Below are 12,815 nucleotides of genomic sequence, written 5' to 3' on the forward strand. Positions count from 1 at the left end.
TGGCACTTGGTTCATTTCCTGTTGTTGGCTGCCTTGGTTAATACTGGAATTGATAACTCATGCATGCAATACCTGATGACCAGTCACTCTATTCTGTGTTCTATTCAGAATTTATGCTTAGAATCTGAAAGCTAAGAGATGATAGCTGGTTAGAATCTCCTATTTTGACAGGATCTTTTTGGAGGGAAATGAAAGATGCAAGGTTAACTATAGATATCTGTACTTAAGCCATTATACATTATGGAACATCACAGAATAAATATTAAACTATATGTTATGTACACAAGGCACTGGAATCACAGACTATAATTGAAATGAGGCAATGCTTTAAAGATGAAAAGGCAATGGAAACATCTTACAAGCTGACATTTTGTCTATGACAATTTTTGTTCACAACAGTTTCTACAGGGCCCTCAGGAAATGTATACAGGCTTCCTTGCATGGCCAAATTCTATGAATATATTACATTTACTTATCTTTACAGTCAATTATAAATCAAATAAGATAGTAAGTATTTTTGTGCAGTTTAACCAGATTACTTAGACCATACAGACCAATCATAACCACATGTAGCACTATTGATGTTAGGCACAAATTCTGTGGCTAAAATCACTGAAATGCAATGATGACAGGCATTCTGGTAAATGTCCTCTGACAATAATACCAAGCACAAGTAAATGGTTAAGGTGACTTTGTTCAACAGGAGGCTTGTCTGGAAAGATTTTCATGGGAAATATTGACAAAATTTTAATTTGTGCAATTAATCATGCACAGTTTAGGAAGTAATACATCACTGTGCCTCAGAGGTTCAGCTGCCAGTCACAGATCACAGTGTATGGAGTGTGACAAAGAGGAACTCTGAAACTGACAAAACTTGAATAGAAACACTGGCACCTCTTGAGTACCCAATAACTTGGATAAATTTACATTGCTTCACATAATTGTGCATAAGAATATTATTGACACCATGAAATGTTTTTTATGAAAAAGAGAATCAAATTAATTCACCAATCTACATAAATTAGTATAGTCCTTCATCCCTCAATTCTAAAGGGCAGCCAGCTTAAACCTCATTTACCTGAGCTTGCTGGACTATTAACAGTATTCATGTGTTTTCTGCATATAAACATTAATACCTTAAAGGTGGGGTTCATGCTGCAATGCTATGCTAGATGTGGGATGCACATGATGCAAAACCATGTGGCTTCCAACTGATAGTGGTTTTTAAATAAAGGTGTTTACACTGGATGCGACACTACTCTCGCAATGTATGCAATTGTCACTCATGTATCCTGCCTGTTGCTGGCCCAGCAATTTTTTTCAAACATAGCTCAGCTGATGCATGCACATCCTGAGTACTTGTGGGTCACTCCGGGCAACAAGGGCATGCTGCCACTTGACTGCACTGCTCCCCTTGGAAGAGAATGTGTATAACAGTATATCATCGCTTGCAGTCAGAACAGTCATGTCACAAGCATCGCCAGCATTGGCCCATGGCATTCCATATCTAGCTAAGTATGAGTGTCAGATCAAGTAAACAAGTTTGGAAGATGTACATCATCCAATCCTGAAAGACACGACTGACATGAAAACAATAAAGAGAAATCTTGGTTATCCTCCCTGATGATGCAACACAACTCAACTTCAATTGAATTTTTAAATGAAAATACATGAATGAATGATGTGGGAGTCCAAATGATTCTGTGTAAGCTACACACTTTGAATAATTGATAACATGCAAGGAGATAAAAACATTATGTACCAGATTGTGCACCAACATACAAAAATAACTACTCATTATAATTGTATAGGGATAAATGACAGGCAGACTGTTCTGCGTTTAAGGGATAAATGACAGGCAGAGTGTTCCAAGTTTAGCTTGATATACCACCTGACCTGATTAAGTGCAATGCTTAGCCTATCTATCACCTTCACTAAATTAACGACTCTGACCTGATCCCATGGTGGGTACACTTCACATTCTTAAAGCCTTTGACAAATTCAATGCATGTACTATAGCAATGAGGTTTTGCAAGTTTTTCCTTGGTTTCTTAAATATAACTGAATCCTGTTCATGTTTTTTTTTTTTTTGTGTGTGTGAGAGAGAGAGAGAGAGAGAGAGAGAGAGAGAGAGAGAGAGAGAGAGAGAGAGAGAGAGAGAGAGAGAGAGAGAGAGAGAGAGAGAGAGAGAGAGAGAGAGAGAGAGAGAGAGAGAGAGAGAGAGAGAGAGAGAGAGAGAGAGAGAGAGAGAGAGAGAGAGAGAGAGAGAGAGAGAGAGAGAGAGAGAGAGAGAGAGACCTTCTAGGTAGCTTTTACATGACCAGATCCTTCAGCCTAAATTAGTATCCACAGGTTATGATGACCAATGCAAACTACTGGTACAGCTTCACAGAACAGGGTATTTTACATATCAACATCCACAGTTTAATTTCACTGAAGGTGACTGCTGTTAGTGTGCACTGTTGGTACCAAATCACACTCTAAACTAAACCACACAGCAATGAATTACTGATATCAAATACAACATACATGGGACTTGAAAGATTAAAGTTATAGATAGGAAAAGATAATACTAAACAAAGCTACTAATATTCTTGATTTATATCTTGCCAAATAGGAGGCAGCTAAGACATCGTGCCTTGTCTCATTGTAGGAATTAAAATAGGAGGAATTCGCAGTTGCCTTTTGCAGCACCAGGACAGAAGATGACAGTATTCTTATTCTTTCAGCTGTGAAATGTGTGGTCAGGCTGAATCTCTCACACAGGAAGCATTGCAGAATACTGAGGTACAATACAGGAAACTTATATACAAAAATAATAGCCAATGAAATGAAATTCAAACACTGGTTTTAACCATAAAATATTATGTACAGCATAGTTATCATACAGTAAAATAGTCCTACATATACAGAAAAATGTTCTCCAGGTGTTAATAAAAGGGATAAGACCATATCTTCATTCTAGGAAACATGATTGCCTCTCTTAATAAAATTATCTAACATATAAGGAAGCACACTTTACTTTGCATTTTCACTTCCTTATCACATTTTAATATCGGGATGCAAATATGCCAATATGTGTAAAATTTTGGACTGAGAAAGTATGTATATTAATTTTATGTTTACACTTACCTAATTTAAGCTTCATTCTTATAATGCAATGCCATTGCAGATCCTTATGATTCACTGAATGAAACAATTAGGAACATGGAAACAGGTCTTGAGTTGGATAACATTGCTGCTTCATTCCATGTGCAGAGTATAAATGAAGTACTGATTACTAGCTTTTGTATAAATAAATCAGAAAATTAGTTAAACTGATAACCATCTCCACAAATAAGACAAACTTATTCAACATGGTATTTTATTGCAATGACAGTGTGTATTAAACAGTGAAGAATTTTCAAGTAAAATTGTTATTTTAAGGATTCAGCAAAAGAATCCCAAACCAAACCTAAAGCCGACATGAAATGCAGCATAACAGTTGTCAGCATGTGCACTGAGGGTGATTGAGAGAGCAATATGGATGTGTGACAAATTTGGTGAAACAGTGAAGGGAATAAATTGTGGAGTGACTGAGTGAGCAGTGTTGCACATTGAAATGGTTTGGATGAGTGATAACAATGAATGGGAATGAGTCTATGAGAAATTACAAGGTTGAGACTAAATGGCAAAATGTGAGATGGAGAACATCAGTAAAATGAATAAAGAGTGGATTAACACTAAAAGGAGAGAGGTGACTGGTGAGGCTTTGACCAAACAATGAGGTATTGCTGGAGCAGGTAAAGATGAAGACTTCTCTGTTATGGAAATGAGGATGTAGATATACAGATAATAGATCTATATATATATATATATATATATATATATATATATATATATATATATATATATATATATATATATATATATATATATATATATATATATATATATATATATATATAAACTGATACAGTGCTACAACAGAATATTCCACCTAGTTCTCTCATTTCCAAAACTGACTTCAACTTAACCTGCTACACTTATCTAAATCTAGATGTTTATCTGTACACTAGGCTGAGATCCCCCTTAAAAGGTGTAGCAAAGCAGAGGACATGCCTCATCTCATCACAAAGTAGGAATATAAATACAGAAATAAGCCACTATCTCTTGGCTAAATTCCCTTCAGCTGACTTTTACAAAGGGCAAGGAATATAGTGGTAGTTGTCTACAATCCACATCTTGCTGCATGACTATCATGAACAAAACTGTAAATGACTAGGAATGCTGGCAATGTGCTCTTGAATTCTTATGTCAAAACTACCAAAACAAGCATGGTATCTTTCTTCACTTAGTTATTAACTGTGAGGTACATCAAAGATGAATATTCTTTTGATTTATAAAATTTAGAAGTTCATTCAGAACAATTTATTCGTTTTCTGAAACTTCAATTAAAATCTACAATTATTGATTCTACATGAATAGCAATAGCAATAGCAATCACAGTGGGGTCTTGGACAAATACATGTGGAATGTGAGAAGTATATGCATAACTAAAGTAACAGTAAACCTACATTCTTGTTGGACATGTGGTTGGTGTGATGTAGTGTTTCTCCTTCACTGTAATAACTTGTGATTGACTGACTGTCTGAAAACAGCTACTGGGACTTACTTAAGCTAGAACAGTGAATATAAAATACAGATTCAAAATACAGCACAAATAACAATAACTGAAAACAACAAAGAGTGCTGAGTATCAATATTAAATTAAAACATACAGAATACTAAAATGCTACAACTTCATAAAGGAAAAATGTAAATCAGTAAGATAAAGATTACATGAGAAATTAAAAACCACCAAAAGAAAACAAAAGTATAGATGAATATTTTCAATTAGTACTTTTAATTTCACTAGTAAAAATGCCCGACATGATTGTTGTTTATGTATATTTTTGCATTAAGAGAGACACTCATACATGATATGGTCTTAAGCATTTGCACCTCATAAAATTCCACATGTAGATTTTTCTTTGCACTGCTGCATTGCATGCACTGGGGGCCAATGTGCACTGTCTTCTCATGAACTGTAACCTGAGTCTAATTGTGTTCTGCTTGTGAACTAAGTGTTACTCTTAAAACATTCTGCCTTATTCAGTTAAGTAAGGGGTAAATTTAAGAGCTAAAAGCAAATCAGATGTCTAGTAACATTCCAAGTTGCACAAACCTCTAAGTTTATTTGAATAAGGCACTAAACTGAAGTATGGAGAGAGAGTGAGAGAGAGAGAGAGAGAGAGAGAGAGAGAGAGAGAGAGAGAGAGAGAGAGAGAGAGAGAGAGAGAGAGAGAGAGAGAGAGAGAGAGAGAGAGAGAGAGAGAGAGAGAGAGAGAGAGAGAGAGAATGCTTGCATGGAGATTCATAAAATCATGAAAACTTATGTGGCAGTACAGAATAGGAATGCCTGACAAATCCATAATAATAATCCATAAACTAATGCAAGAATTGAGTGTATTTACCTGTTTGTAGCATCCAGGAAATGAGCTATGTTTGAACTGTCCTGTCTCCATACACACTATTATCTGATTTAATTTAAAGCTGTGGATGCTCTCAGCTCTCATGACCTTCTTTCAAACTAATGCATATACCAACAAATATGTGGGTAGACAGGCTGCTACGCTGTCCATCACATGTCAATATTATGCACCTAGTGGAGTGTATTGTGAAATATGACATATTTACATTTAATTATACATCAACCAAATTCATATACAAATACTTGTGGTTTTGGTGTTGAATGAACAATAAATAAAATAACCTATATTCACACTGGTATATACTCAGCCTTAGCTTTAGGGATGGACCATGGACAGACCATAGCAGCTTCTACCACTGGTACCACTTCTGCTGCTGCTGCTGCTGCTGCTGCTGCTGCTGCTATGATCACAATTGCCACTGCCTTTACAGTGCACCACAAACTAAGGATGCAATGGTACCTGGAAGTAAGCCTTTTTTTCATGCCTTTATCAGAGCTGATTGCAAAGCTGACTCTAAGGAAGAAAACTGTTATCTGACTTTTGTTTCAGACTAACTTTTAAAAGATCAATATTATCTTTAAGATTTAAAACTGTGACTGAGTTCTCTAACAATATCATGCAATTATGTATGGTTGTGATTGATCATTCTGCAAGTTTTCATTCTTTTTTTTTCCAGAATGCATGATAGTAAATGGCAAATATCCACTATGAAATGTTTCAAGTGTCCCCCACCAAGATCCAAGAATTTACCTTGTCTGGTGACTGTACAACTATCTTACTCCTGAAGATCCAGCGCTTGCCACAACCCAGGTAGAAGAGCAAGAACAACATCATAACAAACAGCAGACAGGTGGTGTATAGGATGTGAATCTGGATCAACGTCACATCACCCTGAAACACCGTATTTTTTAATAAGATTTGAAGGGTTTATTTAACTCTGTGACTCTTAGTGGAGTCCCCTAAAATACCTTTGTTACCATTCTCTGAAATATACTCTGACACTATAACAATGTGCAACATGGCATGTCAAACACAAAGGGAAGAGATGTCAATTTTTTTCTGAAGGGAATGATAAGTGATAGAGCAGAGGCACAGAGTTCTATATGCATTATTATTATGCAAATGTTCTACACACTAATCAGTGAAAAACTAACCTCTGAGAGATAGACACTAAGTTCATGTTGAGGAGCCACTAGGAGGTTGCCACTCACTCCATTGCTGCACCATCCAAAACTCTCCTGTACCAGCCATGGCTTGGCCAGCTCCACCTCAACAGGTGGCTCAGGGCTCTTGCAGGAAGAAAAGAGACATGGAGGTAAGAGTAAAATAGGAAAGTATGAAAAGACTTCTCAGCTTACTGACAGTAAAGTTGAAAACACAATGGTCAAAGTGGTAAAGATGTGTGGAATAAGTTAAATGATTGTTGTTCACAGAAAGAAATGGCTAGGGTTATCTTCATCTTTTCCCTAAGAGGTCTAGTGGTGTAGTGGCCATTGCCCTAAAGTGAACTAATTTAAGCTCATGAAAATAAGAGAGAGAGAGAGAGAGAGAGAGAGAGAGAGAGAGAGAGAGAGAGAGAGAGAGAGAGAGAGAGAGAGAGAGAGAGAGAGAGAGAGAGAGAGAGAGAGAGAGAGAGAGAGAGAGAGAGAGAGAGAGAGAGAGAGAGAGAGAGAGAGAGAGAGAGAGAGAGAGAGAGAGAGAAAAAAAAGTAATATGGTTATATGGCTGGTAAGAAGAGCACAATTCAGAAGGAAGCCTCACCTGATGTACTGAACAGTTCACAGGCCTGATTGGGGAGTCTGGCAGTAAATGAGCTGGGCCAGACATCATTATGCAAGCTGTCCAGTTCTTGGCACTCTTGGGCACCAATGATATGGTCATTTCTAAAGCACTGGGATCTCCTGTCAATAAAGAAAATACATAGGAATTGCAAATTTTTTTATTAAACATTATTGTCTCATATCCTCTTGTACGCCAAAACTCATTTCTCCATCAACTTTGCATTCTTATAAAGACCTTTCACTCCATTCAATTACCTCTTACTCACTCCATACACAGTGTTCCCTGTGTATTCACAGTTTTGTGTATTTGTGGATTTTTCCCTAACCTAACCTAACTAATGGGGAGTTTTTATAGTTACCAGATGTCACCACCAGCTCAGTATTTCAGCCCAAAGACCCTTTATTCTTTGAAATATCATAAATTAGTAAATCCTCAATATAATGAACACATATGACATATATGGGGGGGATGGATGGATCACTAAAGACAAAAATTTGCTATATTGAGAGAGAGAGAGAGAGAGAGAGAGAGAGAGAGAGAGAGAGAGAGAGAGAGAGAGAGAGAGAGAGAGAGAGAGAGAGAGAGAGAGAGAGAGAGAGAGAGAGAGAGAGAGAGAGAGAGAGAGAGAGAGAGAGAGAGAGAGAGAGAGAAAGTTGTGGATGTGTGAACCAGTGACCTTGACAATGGCCAATGATGCAACACTCTCTCTCTCTCTCTCTCTCTCAGATAAGTTGAGAGAGAGAGAGAGAGAGAGAGAGAGAGAGAGAGAGAGAGAGAGAGAGAGAGAGAGAGAGAGAGAGAGAGAGAGAGAGAGAGAGAGAGAGAGAGAGAGAGAGAGAGAGAGAGAGAGAGAGAGAGAGAGAGAGAGAGAGGGGGAGGGGGAAGGTACCAGCCTTAAAGGGGGCATTATACCCAAAATCTGGTAAACAGAAGTTCGTTATATCAAGGGTCTACTGTCAGTTTAGTCTCCTTTCATTTTACAGTGTACTGAATTTTCTTATTAAAACATCATGTAGAACATTTATAATAATTGTTTCTCATGTTAAAGTAAATTTTAAATCCACTTAATTAGTGTGAGACATATATTTTATGGCTTAAACTATAAACATAGATATTTCTAAGTCTTGTAAATGTGGTTTCCTGGATTCACATATTTTTGCTATTCATGACAGGCTCTGGAATGTAAGCCCTGCAAATAGCAAGGCAACACTGAACTTACAATACATCCCATATACATACTCAAGAATACACATCCCCCAGTAAGATATTTCAGATTTTTATAATCTCTTGTTGAAATCAAACAGACCAAAGACAGCATTGTTCTGTAGTTATGTCTACTATTTGTCTGTATGTTTCTGTAACTTACTGTTAAAGCCGAGATGTCTGGCAGGGAGGGAAGAGTGGAGATTTACCCCAAAGAGCGTCACACCAGCTTTCTCCACATGCACATCTGCCAACACACTCAGGGTAACATTGTTCTCTACATCAGTTGAGTTAGTTTCAGGCAGAGAAGTGGTGGTGGCTGGGTCTTCAGACTCAAGTACCTCTCGCTTCATGATATGGGCAGACCCAGGTTGGGTGTCCTTATTGGGGAAGCAGATCTCCATACCAGATAAGGTTGTGAAGAAGCTGTTCCAATCCTGTTGTGAGAGGAATGTTTCAGTATTTTCTATCTACCTATGAGATATACAATGCTAATATGTTAAGATCTACTTGTCTAAAACTAGTTGTTTAATATAATTTGCACTGCATAATTGCAATTTTCACTGGTACTGTAAAACTGCTGCAAGAAAAATACAAAATTGTCACTGGTTCTCACACTGCTAGGCCTTGAATATTCTGCATGCAAGTTAAATATGATAAGTAATTATAAATTGATGAATTACATCTGTGTTTCTTACACAGTGAATACAATACTGTAGACTATACAGTAACTTTAATTCTGGAGCCTGAATATATGTCACTTATAATCACTCATACTGAAAGGCACCTAATCATCATCTCACCTTTATGTCTGGATTTAGAATATGAGTCTTGTGGCTCTGAAGGTAGAGAGACACACCAACTAATGCTACAGCAAACACGGCAATGCTTGCTGTGAACACCACCAATGGCGGCCTGTTGCCCACACACTCCCTTGCATTGCTACACACTGCCATCTGTAATACATGACAGGTTGATACAAAATGACTTGTCTGAGAAATGGTTGTGGTGGGTAAAGATTGGTGAAGGTAGATAATGCAACAAACATCAATTAAGGGTGAAGCAATGAATTTCCAGTAATATCCATGAGGGAGATAATCTTTCAAGACAGGGATTTCAAGGCACTTATTCTCCAATTCTGAGTAATCCATATGGTTCTTTGGGGGAGTGGATCTTTTTTTTTCTTTTATTTGCCCTTGGCCAGTGCTCCTCTAGTGAAAAAAAAATAATAATAAAATAAAAATAAATAAAAATAAGAAAAAAAAAGAAACGAACTAAAATAGGCTGTCCAAGTAGGGCATTATGGCAAGAATAGACTTGGACATCAGATTGCTAATGCAGAATGAACAGGGGACACTCATGGAGACATGTGGTCCATGTGGTCCCAGGCCGCATCCAACAGGACTGAGTTGGCAGTTACACAATTTCCTTGCATTTACCACACTGGGTAAGCAATGATTCTCTCTCTCTCTCTCTCTCTCTCTCTCTCTCTCTCTCTCTCTCTCTCTCTCTCTCTCTCTCTCTCTCTCCAGACAGAAAATAATAACAACTTTTATTTTGCTAGATGGCCATAGTGTGTGTGTGTGTGTGTGTGTGTGTGTGTGTGTGTGTGTGTGTGTGTGTGTGTGTGTGTGTGTGTGTGTGTGTGTGTGTGTGTGTGTCTCTCTCTCTCTCTCTCTCTTTCTCTCTACACACACACACACACACTATGCCTGCCTAGCAATGTAGTGATCATATCTCTTGTCTAGAGAGAGAGAGAGAGAGAGAGAGAGAGAGAGAGAGAGAGAGAGAGAGAGAGAGAGAGAGAGAGAGAGAGAGAGAGAGAGAGAGAGAGAGAGAGAGAGAGAGAGAGAGAGAGAGAGAGAGAGAGAGAGAGAGAGAGAGGAGAGAGAGAGAGAGAGAGAGAGAGAGAGAGAGAGAGAGAGAGAGAGAGAGATCCTCACTTGCACAACATGATAATACTGCAAGGAATATGCATAACTAGCAACTCACACCTGCAAGACATGGCAGGAGTTGTAAAAATGTTGGCACAGCAAAAATCATCCCAGTGCACATGCACAGTGGTGGATTTTCCCTATTGGAGAGGTGGAACACACAGCCCTTAACATCTCAATAAAATTGTCCCAGTGGAAGGTCTGCTACGTTAGGTTACTTTATAGGTTAGGTTAGTTTGATTAGGCTAGGTTTCTATAGGATGACTAGAATGTCTATAATTTTTATTGGTCAATTTTGAGTATACAAAACTATGATATTCATTATTAGTTTTATAAATTATAGATGATTTTGAGCTTACAACATGCCAGAAATACTTCATTTTGCCTCTTCTTCATACATACCTGTATGACCTTGTGGACTTGTTGAGAAGCAGGGTTTATGAGCATAGAACAAGGAAATAGTCATTTTAGGATACTTGAATGGATGACAGCTTAAAAGAAGGCAATCCTAACCTAACCCAACCTGACCTAACCTAACCTTACCTGACCTAAACTGATTTAACCTAATGTAACCTGTCCTAACCTCATCTAACCTAACCTTACCTTACCTTACCTTGATGAGTCCCACATCCCTCCCTAGTCTCTACTGCATCTTCCAACCATAATAGCTTAAGAAGTTCAAGAAAAAAACAATGAAGTTGTTGGCTAATGATAGATGCAGCACAGAACAAAAATGCATTAAACAAAACTCATAGAGACAAGGACCAAGACAATGTTCAAGGAGACGTTTAAAGGCCCGGACAGATTGTGCAGATATCACTTCCACAGGAAGAGAATTTCAGAGACCTATAACTCTTAATGAGAAGAAGCAAGGGGAAATATGGAGATAACCTTAGCCTCTTCTCCCAAGGTTAATACTTACATGTCAGATAGAATTAAGGTTGTAGAATATCATGCAATATATATCAACTTCCAGAAGAAGAAGAAAAAGAAGAAGAAAAAAGAAAAAAAAAGAAAGAAAGAAAGAAAGAAAAAAAAATCATGAACTGACACATCCTCATGCTACATTATCCCCCTTTGAGTGCTTGAGAGTCACTGGTGGATGGCTGCTGGAGCTGTGCAGGGCAGGGTGGGGTTAGTCATTATGGTAATCAAAATACTTATTGAAGTTCTCGCTAACCTAACCTAACCCTTGTTTTGTTTTATTTTTTTCCTTTCATAATTAGGTGAGAACTTCAAACAAATAAGTATTCTGATTCCTCTAATGGTTAACCCTGCCCTGACCCGCACAGCTCCCACAGCCAGCCAGCAGTGACTCATGCACTTGGAGGGGGAGGGTGTTGTGCAGGGATGCATCAGCTCATTAACTTTTTACATTGTTTCTTTTTTTGCTTTAACAAGTTTCCAGAAGTTGATATACATTGCATGATATTCTTCAACCTTAATTCTAACTGACATGTAAGTATTAAGTTTGTTAGTATCAATAGAAATAATAAAAAGCAATACTTCTAAATGCGTAGAGCATTATGGTCCTCTCCTAAAATAATATTTTTTTGTTTGACAGATCAATTAAACTGATGAAGTTATGTTATATATATCACATTACAATGTATAAACAACTGGGTTTGGGACAATTTTGTCGCTGGGACGATTCTCTCGTCTGCGCCGATTTTTTTACATCGGGACCACACGGACCACACATCTCCACGAGTGCCGGAATGGGGAACTTTCTGGAGAGGGAAGACTAGACAAGTATAAGCATAGGTATGATAGGGGAACATAGATATATAAGTTCTGAACATAGGCAACCACATATAGGCTTAGTGGTTTGTTTCAGCTCCCTTATTATGATGTAAGGGAGCCTTATCAGATCGTCACTTTCCCTAAAGCGGCTCCCTTCCTTCTTCGCACTCCTGTCACCTCGCCATTGCACTAACACACTTCATCAATGACAGCACATCATACCTACTAAACTGTGCCTCCCGTGTGTTGTTTTGGCCGCGGTGGTGCCCCAAAAATCCCTTTGCAAGTCGCTGACTGGCCAACCCTCGGGACTTGCAACGTGTCACTGTTTATGTTGTTGTCAAGATCCCACGTCCCGATCCCCTAACGCGGCTTAGACTTCCATAGTTCTGCTCTTAATTTATCTTACAGTTGTTCTTTATTTCATAAATGTATGTTTAGAAGTTTATTAGGTACTGCTCATTCGTTCCTGCTTCAATTGGTTGCTATTTCTTTAGCCTCTTGTTATTCATTTTTCCCCTGCGTTTTGATCTGTTATTAATGGTTTACCCTGAGAGCTGTCACTTTTTTCCATTATCACATTACTTTTTTATGTATTCTTATAACAGGCACAACACGCAGTTTTGATTATTAGCATTTT

The 12,815-nt window shown here is 38.0% G+C and overlaps 1 protein-coding gene across 3 annotated transcripts; it reads right to left on the reverse strand.

Annotated features, from left to right (window-relative positions):
- Positions 1 to 203: 203 nt before the first annotated feature.
- On the reverse strand, positions 204 to 12,552 carry LOC135100648 (transmembrane protein 248-like). Of its 3 annotated transcripts, XM_064003739.1 has the most exons (7): positions 12,398 to 12,551; positions 9,302 to 9,454; positions 8,662 to 8,935; positions 7,275 to 7,414; positions 6,668 to 6,802; positions 6,264 to 6,404; positions 204 to 5,972 (listed from the first exon to the last, which is right to left on the reverse strand). In XM_064003739.1, exons 2-7 carry the CDS (start codon positions 9,452 to 9,454, stop codon positions 5,955 to 5,957), a joined length of 861 nt encoding a protein of 286 aa, XP_063859809.1. In that variant the 5' UTR covers positions 12,398 to 12,551; the 3' UTR covers positions 204 to 5,954. The 3 variants fall into 3 exon arrangements, with proteins under 3 accessions (XP_063859809.1, XP_063859807.1, XP_063859808.1); XM_064003737.1 differs by lacking the exon at positions 204 to 5,972 and having other exon boundaries at positions 5,979 to 6,404; positions 12,398 to 12,552; XM_064003738.1 differs by lacking the exon at positions 204 to 5,972 and having other exon boundaries at positions 5,979 to 6,404; positions 12,402 to 12,537.
- Positions 12,553 to 12,815: the final 263 nt, after the last annotated feature.

This window comes from Scylla paramamosain, chromosome 5 (assembly GCF_035594125.1).
Source record: "Scylla paramamosain isolate STU-SP2022 chromosome 5, ASM3559412v1, whole genome shotgun sequence".
Lineage (NCBI taxonomy): Eukaryota > Metazoa > Arthropoda > Malacostraca > Decapoda > Portunidae > Scylla > Scylla paramamosain.

Coding starts and splice junctions, on each gene's coding strand:
- LOC135100648 (XM_064003737.1), bottom strand. CDS start 9,454: ATGGCAGTGTGTAGCAATGCAAGGGAGTGTGTGGGCAACAGGCCGCCA. Junction 7,415..8,661: donor CAGACATCTCGGCTTTAACA/GTAAGTTACAGA, acceptor CTTTATTGACAG/GAGATCCCAGTGCTTTAGAA. Junction 6,405..6,667: donor TTAGTGTCTATCTCTCAGAG/GTTAGTTTTTCA, acceptor ACGGTGTTTCAG/GGTGATGTGACGTTGATCCA.